At 35.9% G+C, this 14321-nt stretch overlaps 1 protein-coding gene across 5 annotated transcripts in view; it reads right to left on the bottom strand.

The window, feature by feature from the left end:
* Positions 1–14321, bottom strand: part of PRCP (prolylcarboxypeptidase) — a 66554-nt gene that overhangs the window by 25991 nt on the left and 26242 nt on the right. For all 5 annotated transcript variants that reach the window (XM_036895451.2, XM_036895452.2, XM_036895455.2 and 2 more), the window contains 5 exons: positions 11017–11157; positions 8027–8128; positions 2203–2384; positions 1812–1969; positions 1230–1402 (listed from right to left, as the gene is read on the bottom strand). In XM_036895451.2, the coding sequence (XP_036751346.1) occupies positions 1230–1402; positions 1812–1969; positions 2203–2384; positions 8027–8128; positions 11017–11157 (756 nt within the window). The remainder of the gene's footprint in view (positions 1–1229; positions 1403–1811; positions 1970–2202; positions 2385–8026; positions 8129–11016; positions 11158–14321) is intronic.

Here is a 14321-nt window from a genome sequence, read left to right as displayed (position 1 = left end):
CTTTTTTAAATAGCAAAATAATATAGAAGGATAAGGCATTATTAGAACAGTGACATTTATGGAGATCAATCAGTTCAGATTTAGTTTTTTCTGGTTATTTTGATCCAGGTTTTCTTACCCTGAGAGAGATCTGCTCTTTTCAATAACTCTGAATTGTTAAAATTCAATTTAATTCAATACACATTTACCTCTGGCCTACTATGTGCAAGACACCCACTGGTCATTCTGTTTTTTAGACGAAGAAAAATACCTCTAATAACCTTGTTATATTTGGGTTACAAAGTTTTAAGCAAGGTGTGCATTTAACAATTTAAAGGGACAGTTAAATGTGTTTTTGAAACCTGGTTTTCATAGTACCAATTCTGTTTACATTTCTAGCACCATTCTAGCTGCAAAGTCAATCAATCATATTCTCTAAACTTAGTAACCATCAAGTTAGCCAGCTTTGCTTTGAAAACTAAGAGGACTCTTCTTTAAAAAGGAATGCTTAAAAAGAGCACACACAAAAAAGAATTTGGTCAAGAAAAGAACCTTAAAATTTATGGTGTAATGTTTTTACAGTGTTTTCACATCCAGGATTTTATTTGATCCTGAGCATAACCCTACCGAGAATGTTAAGTATCACTACCCCATCCTGCAGAGGAGAAATGAAGGCGCCCTTGCTCCATCCTTACCCGTCCTACAGCTGGCAGATGGCAGTCCTAAATCAAGGATCCAGAGTCAGTACTTTTTCCATTTCACCTTGCTGCATAGGGATCACCCCTTTATGTGTGTAGCACTTAAAATATGTTAGCAGTTGACTGAATCATAGCAAATGATATCTGCTGCCATTTATTAAGCACTAGCCATGTATGACAAAGCTCTATGTGTCTCACATATATCACAAAGATTAAATAGTGTATGCAAAGTGTACAGCAAGGACTTGGCACATGGTAAGTACTCCATTAACAGCAACTACTGGTCTTATTTCTAATTCACACAACTTTGTAATCTACACATTTAATCTATGTTATTCAAACAAGAAAACTGAAGTTCAGAAAAGTAAAGCAACATGTCCAAAGTTGAGTAAGCAGAAGGTGACAGAAGCCAGGGTTCCTACCAGGTCTGACTAACTCTAGACCCTTTGTCACTCACTTGGACTTCCTCTGATGCCCAAAGTCAGAGAATACACATGCATACACATAAAGAAGTATGTTATTAAAATTAATGAAAGGGCATTTTCCTGTTACCTTGATAGGCCAAGCAGGCAAAGGCTGTAAAAAGTTAGACTCGTAAGGGTAGTCCACCATTGCCAGATTTACCCAGGTTTCAGAGATCCAGCCCTTCAAATGCTGAACATCCTGAGAATTTGTTAATGGGGTGCATAAGTGAAGGGCTTCAGAAAGCCAATGCAAGCCAGAGCCTAAGAACAAAATCACATTGTTGGAATTTAAAAAGTACTACTCAACAGAAGCCTTTACAGATCATTTAGTAAAAGACAGTAGACACAAAAAATACATACTAAGCAATTCCAATTACTAAAACCTCAAGAGCAAGCAAAATTAATCATGTTTCTAGAAGTCAGGATACTGGTTAACTTATCAGAAGTAGTCACTGGTAAGAGCTTGAGGGGATTTCTGAGAGGATTTCTTGATGTGGATGCTGATTATACTATGTACTGGCTTTGTGAAAATTCACCACTCTGTATATTTTGTGTACTTTTATGTATGTTATACTTAAATAAAAGTTTATTGGAAAAGTGGGAAGTGTTGCATTTAAGAAGTGGAAGGTAAAAGAAAACCCACAATTCCATTCTTTTAGTTAAAGCTCACCAGTTCTTGCGAGTCGACTAATGGCATCCCAGGACTTTCGGATGCTTTCTGAACAATTTGGACCACTTTTCCTAAAATCCGTAGTTACAATCTTCATGAATACACCACAAGGCACCATATTCTCAAATTGCCAGATGGGAGCAGAGGCTGCAAGAGCCCTAAATGGTAAGAAGTACAAGAAAGAAGAAAAGAAAATTAAAATGTAAGTCACTGAACTCAAGTTTTAAAATTGAAACTGATCCTGAACAAAAATAGAGAGAAGAGTTAATGAGCTGTTAATGAGACAGAAACTAGAAATCTCAGTATAATACAATGTTTTACCCAAAACAAATCTCTAAGTTTGTCATGACAGTCATTAACAAGTGTTCATGTCCAACATAAATGCATTTACCCAACCACCATATGAGGATATTTCATCCTGAACCAGGCTGCAAGCATGCCACCATAGGAGCCCCCTATGGCAATGACAGGTTGATTTTTAGCTCCTGGGATTGTTCTTCTCAAGTGTTTGATTAACTCTGCAAAATCAGCCAAAGCTTGTTCTGATGTCAGAAAATTCAAGTGTTTGGAATCCTAAAGAAAAATAACAAAGAACATGAGTATAAACGTACACATAATAGCAGCTTAGGCATAAAAAAAGCCAAGGTCAGATAAGCTTTTCTCCAAATAGAATTTCTAGGCAATGGAGTTTAAAATGCCTAGTCAAAGCAATAGCAATGATGACTTAAACAACTCATGAAAAAGTGATTTTTAAGTTTGTGGGAAGAACATAATGTATATTGCATTCAAATGTGATTTCTATTAACTGCTACTTAGCAGAGACTTTGTTGAAGTTGTAGAAACAATAGAAACAAACTGTAAATAACATTTATAAGCAAATGTGATAGAATACAATAATAAGCTTAATTGACAATTGTAGCATTATAACTTCTATTTTAAATCTTGAAACATTTAAAATGGCTACCATACAGGCAAAGGTAAACTGAATCCTGGGAAAACTGAAGTAAGAATCATCAATAAAAATAAAATTTATTCTTCCTTATCAGAAAGATTATTATTATGTCTGATATATAACAACTGGAACAAATTACCATGTTGTAAACTATAAAATCGGAGTTAAAAACAACAGTGAAAACAAAAACCCAAGGAGCAACTATTTTCAGGCACTGGAAAAAGGGCAATACAAAACACTGATCCCTGAGAGAAGGACACTCATAAATAACTTCCATGATTATCTAGTCCTCTGCTGAGGGACAGTTTCCTCACTGCAGTGTAGGGAGGTGGAGCTCAGAATCCTGCTAAGCTGAGGCTAATCAGGTGTCTCTCTTTAAAAGGTGAAGCCTAATTCCTCTTCCTTTGAACTGGGGCTGGCTAAGTGACTTGGTTCTAGAGAACAGACTGTGGCACAAGTGATAGGTGGCTTCCAATGTTAGCTCATAGAAAGCACTGCAGTTTCGCCCTTGCTCTCTTGGATTGTCAACACTGAGGGAAGCTAGCCACCACGTCATGAAGCCACTTAAGTAGGCTTTTGGAGAACCCATGAGGAGACAAGCCAAAGCCTCTTGCTAACACCCAGCACCAGTTTGTCATTTATGTGGATCCTCTAGGTGGAGAGGACTCCTCCTGCCCTAATCAAGCATTCAGATGACTGCAGCACCTGCTGACATCTTAACCTCATGAGAGCCGCTGGAACAGAACCACCTAGCTGAGCTATTCCTATTTCCTTATTCATAGGAACTGTGAGATTATGTTTATTGCTGTTTTTTAAGTCACTAAGGTTTGAGGTATACTGTTACATAGCAGTAGATAACTAATACAACTATATGCCTATGTTAGGCTATCCTATTTGACCTACATGCTTTGGTTTTACCACTCTGTTTGATTCCTTCCATCATTTGGCACAGTCCAAATCATACAATTCCTATCTTTCTTCTTTGCTGTATATTTCACCTATTCTTTTAACCTTCCCCCTTATCCAAGACATATGTTTTCTGATATCCTACCTTCTCTCTCATTGTATGCCACCAGTCTTTCAGTTTCATGGACTATGTATAGTGTATACAATTTTTTCCTCAATCTTTGCATAATATTTGTAATATCCCCCAGACTACTGACAAATTCTAGAGCACCCATTACCTTCCTATTTGCAATAAGCTGACAACTCCCCAATGGTCTCAGGATCTGTCAACTTCCCTAAGCAGATAATTATGCAAAATAATAAGCTAGTGAATAGTTTCCCATGCAGACCAACAAATATCAACAAATTGTTCTGCTTTTCATTTATAACACAAGGACTTTTTATTTTACTTATAATAAAAGATAATAAAACCTCTGAGAACAAGAATAAAAACTCCTTTCAAAACAGGTGGCTTAGAAAATGACTGACCCTAAATTCTTCTAACTCAGAGTTCCCTAAGACCATGGTATGTGTATACTCATGGTATGCATGATGCAAAGTAGTTCATGACCTTTTTAAATCTAATACTTGTTTGTTTTGTTTTAATATAATTTAGAAAAAAATTACTAGTGCATAAAGCTTTTGTTAAGATAATGCTGTTTGAAAAGAGAGTTTTTTAAAGAAAAATATTAACTAACTAATAGTACAGATGACAAATTCATATAGCCAGAACCATGAGGGCAGCACATGAGTGACTCAGTTAAGGAAAAAGTGTCCTTGTTTATTACGTGTAAAATCTGTGGCCAAGGACAAAGCTTCTTGTGAAAACAGGAAGGGCTAGAAGGGAATCCAAGTGGCCAGTTGGTCTCACTGAATTATAAAGATTATTCCTCCTTATTTTATTGGAAAACACCTTACTAAACAAATATTTGAATGCTCATTATATTTTCTCCAGTGGTAGACCCAATAATCTAAAAGCAATTTATAAGACGAATTCTTTAAATTTTTGAAAAACAATGGGAAGTGTCCTCCAAAATTTCTGGAGCCATAGATTAAGATTTACTTCGCTAACTATCCAAAAAACAAGTGTTAGTGATGAGGTGGAGAAAAGGGAACCCTCCTACACTGTAGGTGGGAAAGTAAATTAGTACAGCCACTATGGAAAGCAGCATGGAGGTTCCTCAAAAAACTGAAGATGGAAATACCAAACAACCCAGTAATTCTTCTAGGAATTTACATGAAGAAAACAAATATTTCTGATTTGGAAAGAGATATGCACTCCTATGTTTACTGCCACATTATTTACAATAGTCAAGATATAGAAACAATTAACATGTCCAATCAATAGATGAATGGATAAAGAAAATGTGATATTTATATACAATGCAATATTATTCAACCATAAAAAAGAAAGAATTCTTGCCATATGTGACAACATGGATGGACTTGAAGCTAAGAGAAATAAGCCAGGCAGAGAAAGACAAATATCTCATGATTTTACTTATAAATGGGATCTATGAACAAAACCGCTGATTTTTTTTTAATACAGATTTAAAGACACTGAGAAGTGATTAGTGGTTACCATGGGGGAAAGGATGGGGTGGGTGAGTAAAATAATTGAAGGGGATTTAAAAAAAAGCACAAAATTTCAAGCATAATATAAATAAGCCATGGGGATGAAAGTACAGCATAGAGAATATAGTCAATAGTTCTGTAACATCTTTTTATGTTGACAGACAGTAACTACAGTAGTTGAGGTGAGGACCTAATAATGTAGATAACTGTTGAATCACTACACTGTATACTTGAAACCAATATAATACTGTTTATCAACTATACATCAATTTAAAAAATTCACCTGGCAAAGGATAACCTCATCACACAGTGTTAAATCTGATCAACATTCAAGAATATGAGTATCATTTTTAAAAGCCTCAATATGTTCAAATTATATATAAAAAAGAAAGATTAAATATAAATTATTGGAATTTTAGGCAGTTCAAGTTAAAGCTGTCATTTCTTTCTTATGGAAGGATATGTAATTAGAAAATGTTTGAAGCTTAAGGAAAAAAATTGTTAAACTTAAAAGTAAAATTATATCAGCATACCTCGGAGACATTGTGGATTTAGTGCCAGACCACCACAATAAAGCAACTATCACAATAAAGGGAGTCAAGTGACTTTTCTGGTTTCTCAGTGCATATGAAAGTTATACTTACACTACACTATAGTCTATTAAGTGTGCAACAGCATTATGTCTCAAAAAACAATGCATATACCTTAAAGTATACTTTACTGCTAAAAATGCTAACCATCATCTGAGCTTTCAGCAAATCATAATCTTTTTGCTGGTGGTCTTACCTCATCATTAATACCTACTAATTATGAGGGTGGTGGTTGCTCATGATTGGGATGGCTATGGCTATTTCTTAAAATAAAACAATAATGAAACTTGCCACATCTATGGGCTCTTCCTTTCATGAATGATTTCTCTGTAGCATGTGATTCTGTCTGATAGCATGCTATCCACAGTAGAATTTCTTTCAAAACTGGAGTCAATCAGTTAAGATTTTATCATGAGATTCCAACAATTCAGCTACATCTTTGGGCTCCATTTCTAATTCTAGTTCTCCTATTTCCACCTCATCTGCAGTTACTTCCTACATTGAAGTCTTGAATCCATTAAAGTCATCCATAAAGGTTGGAATTAACTTCTTCAAAACTCCTGTTAAGGTTGATATTTTCACCTTTCCCATGAATCATTAAGAACAAGAGTTCTTAATGGCATCCAGAATGGTGAATCCTTTCCAGAATGTTTTCAATTTACTTTGCCAAGATTCATCAAAGAAATCACCATCTATGGCAGCTATAACCTTACAGACATATTTCTTAAGTGCTAAGATTGCAAAGTCGAAATTACTCCTTGATCCATAGGCTGCAGAGAGGATGTTGTGTTAGCAGGCATGAAAACAACACTAATCTCATCATATATCTCCATCAGAATTTTGGGGTGACCAGGTACATTGTCAATGAGCAGTAATATTTTGAAAGGAATCTTTTTTTTCTGAGCAGGTCTCAACAGTGGGCTTAAAATATTCAGTAAACCATGCTGTAAATAGATATGCTATTATCCAGACTTTTTAATTCCATTCAAACAGCACAGGCAGAAGAGATTTAACACAATTCTTAGGACCCTAGGATTTTTGAAATGGTAAATAAGCATTGGCCTCATCTTGAAGTTAACAGCTGCATTAGCCTCTAACAAGAAAGTCAGCCTGTCCTTTGAAGCTTGGAAGCCTGACATTGACTTCTCCTCTCTAGTTATCAAAGTCCTAGGTGGAATCTTCTTCCAGAAGAGACTGTTTCATCTACACTGAAAATCTGTTGTTTAGGGTTGACACCTTCATTATCTTAGCTAGATTTTCTGGATAACACCAGCACTTGCTGCTTCATCTTGCATTTTTTAGTTGTTGAGGTGGCTTCTTTCCTTAAACCTCCTGAACCCTCTGCTAGCTCCAAACTTTTCTTCTGCAGCTTCCTCACCCACCTCAGCCTTCACGGATTTGTAGAGTTGGGCCTTGCTCTGGACTAGGCTTTGGCTTAAGGGAATGTTGTGGCTGCTTTGATCTCTCCAGACCACTAAAACTTTCTCCATGCAGGCAATAAGGTGGTTTTGCTTTCTTATCATTCATGTGTTCACTGGAGCAGCACCTTTAATTTCCTTCAGGAACTTTTTCTTTGTTTTCACAACCTGGCTAAGTGTTTGGCACAAGAGGCCTAGCTTTTGGCCTATTTTGGCTTTTAACATGCCTTCCTTACTAAGCTTAATCGTTTCTTGAAATGATTTCAATGAAAGGGACAGATGTATGACTCTTCTTTCCACTTGAACACTTACAGGTCATTAATTGGCCTAATTTCCATATTATTGTGTCTCAGGGAACAGGGAAGCCCAAGGAGAGGGAGAGCAATGAGAGAATGGCTGGTCAGTAGAACAGTCAGAACAGATACAACATTTATGGATTAACTTCACTGTTTTACATGGGTGCGGTTTGTGGTACCCCAAAATAATTACAATAATAACAAAGATTACTGATCACAGACCACCATAACAAATACCATAAAAATGAAAAAGTCTGACATATTGCAAAAATTACCAAAATAAGACATTAATACACAAGTGAGCAAATGCTGTTAGAAAAATGGTGCTGAAAGACTTGCTTGACGCAGAGTTACCACAAACCTTCAATTTGTGAAAAGCACAGTATCTGTGAAATGCAATTAAGCAAAGCACAGTAAAGTGAGGTGTGCCTGTACCCACCTGTAATGACTTGTTACCAAAGGGTAGGGAGTCTCCATAGTATCGATGTTCAGCAAACACCAACAGAGCTTTCAGTTCCTCAGCCACATCCCACATGAACCCCTGGGAAGAATTTACAAATTCACAAGTTAAAACAAGAATGTGAAAAAAAAGTTATTGAACCTTTTTTGTAACTCATATGAAACGGATCTTAAACCAGACTAAAAAGATCTAAGAAGCCGCATAATTTATATTCATTCCACAGATAAATGATATAATTATTTCATTGCTGCACTTCAATCTCATACTGTATTAGAGTAAAACTATTAAAAATAAGCCCAAGTTGCTCAACCACCAGTCATCCCAAATCTCCTTATTCTGACACTCTAGCAAAAGAGTCAACATTATATCTAAAATATTCAAATTGAACTATGTGCCAAATAGTCTAGGAAAGAGCTGAGGATACACAAATTAGCTGCCTAGTGGGAGACATTTACAACATAAAGGAGAAAACAATACAAATAAGCATATTGCACCCCCTTGGGATATTAAGCTTATCTACTAAAAATAAAGAGTAGCTAACAATAGCTAATACTGAGCACTTACAGTGTGTCACATGCTGTTCTAAACAATTTATATGTATTAATTCACTTAATTATCACAACAATCTAAGAGATATGCTCTTTAATTATCCCCATTGTACGAAGGACACTGAGGCACAAGAGTTTAAATTACCTGCAACAGTCTCACAACTATCAAGTAGCAGAGCCAAGATTCAAGCACAGGCTACCTGGCTCCAGAGCACAATCAAATGCTGTTCAACCTCCTCATTTCTACACATAATAATGCTGATCATTAATCATTCACTGCATTTTTTCACTTACTTCAAGTTGTGCCCTCAGAATCTTTCTCAGTTAAGCATTCTAGATAGCCAACACCAATCGATTAGATTTAGATTTAGCTCATATTACAACTATTTGTCACTCCTGGTGCACAATGTTGCTTTTTAAGGAGTTGCTGCTCCCTAACAAGTGCTAAGAACCTCTAAAAGTTTTTGTTTTGATCAATATATGAACAAGTAAAAAAGGTATATGCATGTGAGGATGGAGAATTTAACCTGGTATCTTTAACCTGAAACATGATGGTTTCAATAACTCCCACTTTCTCCTTTCACACCCTGCTCATTCCCTGCCATTTATCTACAGATCCTGTAACACCCAACTCAAACAAATCCTCTTCTGCCCGCCCCATTTTGGCATTGCTCATCACTCCCTCCGCTCAACCCCACTGTACTGGGCATAGATTTCTATTATGGGGTTACAATATTTGCTTATGTAAGTATCTTCCAGTCCATGAGCTGCTTAAGGGTAAGGACTGTCCATCTGAATAGCCAGACCTCTGGTGAACTGACATCAGACTTTGAGAGGAAGCAATTTAATTGAAATGACTCACATTGCAAAACGTGATTATTTTGCGTGAATCTATTTCAGGGTATTTTTATTTTCCAAAAGAGGTCCAGGTAATACATTAACATTTAATAACATTATATGCCAGCATCGTTCTAATTTCTTGATTTTTATTTAGTACTCGTAACAGCTCCGGGAAGAAGACATTATTACTATACCCATTTAACAAAAGAGAAAACAAAATAAGACACTCGCCCAAAGTCACACAGTATACTGACAAAAGCAGAATTCAAACCTTATCAGTCTGGCTGAAGTCTGTCTTCACTCTTGACCAATAAGCTACACTGCCAATCAATAAATGAATGTCCAGAATAGGTCACTTTGCAAATTGAGCATTTTAGTATATACAGGAAGATGTCTAGGGCTGGAAAAAGGGCAGGATCTATCCTTATAGATCTGTCTCTAGTCAATTCCCTGGAACTGTTCCTACCCTGAATAGCTCTTCTTTTCTACCACTGTAAGGTCAGAGATTCCCTGGTCAGCCTTAAGTTATGCTGCAGAGCCAGTCAGAGAGGTACGGTCTGCTGGAGGCAGGAACAGTAGTGGGAAAATAACTGGACAGGAGAAGCTATGGCCCTGACATAAAAGGGGAATTCATACACAAAAAGGAAGGTAGACAACGCAGCCTCAGTTGCTTCACAGGATAACAAAGCAGGAATCTGATGCAGGAATCTGATGGAAACTAAGTCCTGATTTTATTTGTAACTGACATAAGAGATACAGACATCCTAGGATCTCATTTCTCAGGGAATTATTTCAACTAACATATTTAGACTCTTTATATTCCTAAGGAAATAATCAGAAATGTGGAATGCAATAACACAGTATAATTGGGTTCATATCTTTGCTTTCAATTCAGTTCAACAAACATTTGCTAAGACTGCCTCAATAACAGGCACCATGCCAGACACTGGCAGTGGAGAAAATATGATTCAGTTCCCACTTCAAGATAATTCATAGACTAGCTTTTTGTTAGAGAGCTGACACTTTCTAGTCATAGCTCTGGCACATTAAAAAGGAAAATTTCTTTCATGTGTCCTTCTAAGTTAAGTTTTATTAATGAATTTAAGCATTATTTAAAAATATGATAGAATATATAGTTAGGGAAGCAAGCTAACAGCTATACTATTATTTATCCTTACAAATAGGACAAAAATAGTAGAACATGAAAATTAAATTAAAATATAGCTACAACTTTACCTTTGTCTATTCCTATTTGACAATCAAAATTATAAATGAGCTGGCATTAAAAAAAAATCTTTTAAAATTCAAACATCCAAAAAAAGTATTTCATTCTATTCATCTGTAATCCTTTATGGTTGAACCTACAGGCTTATTGGATATCTGTATTTATTCTTTTGTGAACTGCCCATTCATGTACTTTTGCTGTTTTCCTATTATTAGTGAGATCATCTTTTATTATTTTTTAAAGAACTTCACATTTAAGTACAGTAACACTTGGTCATATATACTGCAAAACATTTTTTCCAGTTTATCACAATAAAAGGCAAAGTGAGCACCAGAATTTCACAAATCTGCACATACCGTATTATTGCAAAACCAGGTAATGTCCCCTTCATTACCAGTGTAGAAAAGTATTGATCCACCATCTTTCTTCCAGTGTTTATCAGCTATTAGGTACCGCTGTTTAAAAGTTTTATCAATATTAAATCCAAAATGATCAACCTATGACAAAAAGAAAACAGATAAGACGTATTTCAGAGGAAAGTAATTAAATAAGATCAGTAAGTAATTAAATTTATTCTTCCATTAAAATCAACCTATGCTAAAAAATAATCACAAATACTTTTAAACTTTATTTGGTTTTATTAGTAGCAATAATATAGACATTGCTATTTTGAAATTATTTTCTTTATATTGTAAGATAAAGCAGTGTTATTGGTGGTCAAGATATTCATTGTAAGAGAAAAGATACAATTGTAAAAAAGAGTAGTTACTTAAAAATGCAATAATGTTAATGCAGAAACTAGCCACATGAACCCAGCAAATTTTAGAATACTGCTATCACTTACTATCTGAATTTTCATTTTCCCGACTTTCAATATCAGAATTCAAGGACTAAACAGACTACTGAAAAGGTCTGTAAACATTGTCACCCCAGTAACAACTGACATGCTAAAGTCCAGGATTGTGGTGTCTAATACCATTCCCCACTAAAAGGAATTAGGACTTTTTAGTGAAGTCACTGACTGACTTCATTAACAAGGAGGCTACATGATAAATCTATGCACCTTGCTGTGCAAGAAGCAATGAAGTGTCAAAAAGTAATGGAGTTATGTTTAATGGACAGAGGAATTAACTACAAGGGACTCTCACTGGCCAAAGTTTTAATAAGTTGGACATAAAACAAATTAAAGGTAAGAATAATGATTGAAGTTGATTGAAGCATTCATATCACAAAAATATGTTAGTCCATAAGGATATCAGAAAAAGAGAAAGCAAGAAAAATTTTCATTTGACACCTTTAAGGTGTCTGTTAAAGCAACTCCTAACGTTGAAATTGGAAATAAAAAAGCAAAGACCTCAACATTTAATCTGCCTTTCCAACAGAATTGTATTTCAGAGTAAAAAATGGTCCCAGTTGATGAAAACTCTGCTTAATCAAATGCCAGCTAATGAAGAAAGAATGACAGAATTAGAAAAGTGAAGGTTTTGCAGACCCTTAGGAAGTTACTAATTCAGGCAACAATTACCAAATGGTGTTAAAAGCATTAAGAGAATGGATGATAAGGAAGTGAATACTTGTATCAGTGCCAAAGTAATACCATAGAGAATACTCTCTTGTCACTTTACAAGGAAGAATTCCACCTCTCTCCACAGGGTACAACATGAAGCACTATCACCTATGACAAACTTTTACCAAATATGTTCAACTTGTATCTATGTCCAGCCTTTAGATCTAATATCCAGTTTCAAGGAAATACACAGGGTAAAAGAATAAACTAGAGACACTCTGAAGAAGCAATGAGACAAATACAAAGGGGGACATTTTACAAGACAATGGCAAGGCAATCAAGGTAAAAGGACTGTCTTAGATTAAATAAATCTAAAGGATCAGAGTAACCAGATGTAATGCATGTTCCAGGTTGTATCCTGGTTTGAACAAAGATACAACTGACAATTAAGAGACAATTACGCTAATTTGTATATGGACTAGGTCTTAAGATGATACTAAAGATTTGTTTATTTTGTTAGTTGTAATCATATTGTTCTGGCTACATTAAGTAAATGTTTTTCTTTTTCAAAGCTGCACATTGAAGGATTTAGGGACAGCATGTCATCCTGTAATTTACTTGAAAATACTTCAGCATTAAAAAAGTAAAATGAGTTTAAAGGAAGACAATTTAATCTATATTGAAAGAGACAAAACATGGAAGATACTGAAACTTTGCAAGAGATAGTATGTGTCAAACATGATAAGGACAATAATTTTAATCTTAAATTGATTTTTTTACAATTGAAGTGTAGTCGATAAACGATATTAAAGGGGTTTCAGGTGTACAACATAGTGTTTCAACAATTATGCACATTACAAAATGCTCACCATGGTAAGTGTAGTTACCATCTATCGCCACACAAAAATACTACAGTATTATTCACTATATTCCCTATGCTATACTTTTCATTCCTGTGACTTATTTTATAATTGGAAGTTTATCCAATTATAAAATACAAATTATTTATATAATTTACATTTATATATTAAATACAATTATAAAATCCAAAAAGTACCTCCTCATCCCCTTCACCTATTTCACTGTTCCCCCACCCACCCTCCCCTGTGGCAATCACCAGTTTGTTCTCTGTATTTCTGAGTCTATTTGTTTTATTTGTCTTTTATTTTAAAATTTAACTTTAAATATTTTTTTAGGTTAATTTTACCCCTTACTTAATAAACTCACCATTTAAAATAAAATGATCAAATCCTACAACATGGAAAGTTTTAAATGCAACTACCTGAATTTCCAGAGTGGCCCATAGTACACAGCCCCCACTGAGCCTTTAGGATCATGGGGCTGAATTTCCCCCAGTGCTTTGAAGGGATAGAAGTGAGAATGCAGCATCTGGTCTTGGGCAGATACAGGCCAATCCAGTGCTGCTCTAGCTTTCCTGGACAAGAGTTGGTCCTGACCTACATCAGACACTTGAAGACTTTCCGAAGTCATTCTGAAACAGATGGACTCCCTGTACCCAGCTCCAGCTACACACACACACACACACACACACACACACACACACACTGTACCCAGCTCCAGCTACACACACACACACACACACACACACACACACACACACACACTGTACCCAGCTCCAGCTACACACACACACACACACACACACTGTACCCAGCTCCAGCTACACACACACACACACACACACACACACACACACACACTGTACCCAGCTCCAGCTACACACACACACACACACACACACACACACACACACACACTGTACCCAGCTCCAGCTACACACACACACACACACACACACACTGTACCCAGCTCCAGCTACACACACACACACACACACACACACACACACACACACACACACACACACACACACACACACACACACACACACACACACACCACATTCATAGCACAGGTCCCAAAATCAAAGTTTCTCAAAATTTGCCCTTAATTGCAAACCTCCATACATCCATGATCATCACCATATATAATCCTCAATTAGAAGCTATTCTAATCTAAAGACTGCTTATCTCAGGAAAACAAGCAGTTTTTATGGAGCAGACATATAATAGTGATGTCCGCGTGCTAAAAACCCCTCTCATTATATATGGTAATTCATTCAATCACTCATTC

Source organism: Manis pentadactyla, chromosome 9 (genome assembly GCF_030020395.1).
Source record: "Manis pentadactyla isolate mManPen7 chromosome 9, mManPen7.hap1, whole genome shotgun sequence".
In the NCBI taxonomy this organism is placed as follows: domain Eukaryota; kingdom Metazoa; phylum Chordata; class Mammalia; order Pholidota; family Manidae; genus Manis; species Manis pentadactyla.
The sequence above is the reverse complement of the archived record's forward strand: the minus strand, read 5'-3'. Positions and strand labels throughout refer to the sequence as shown.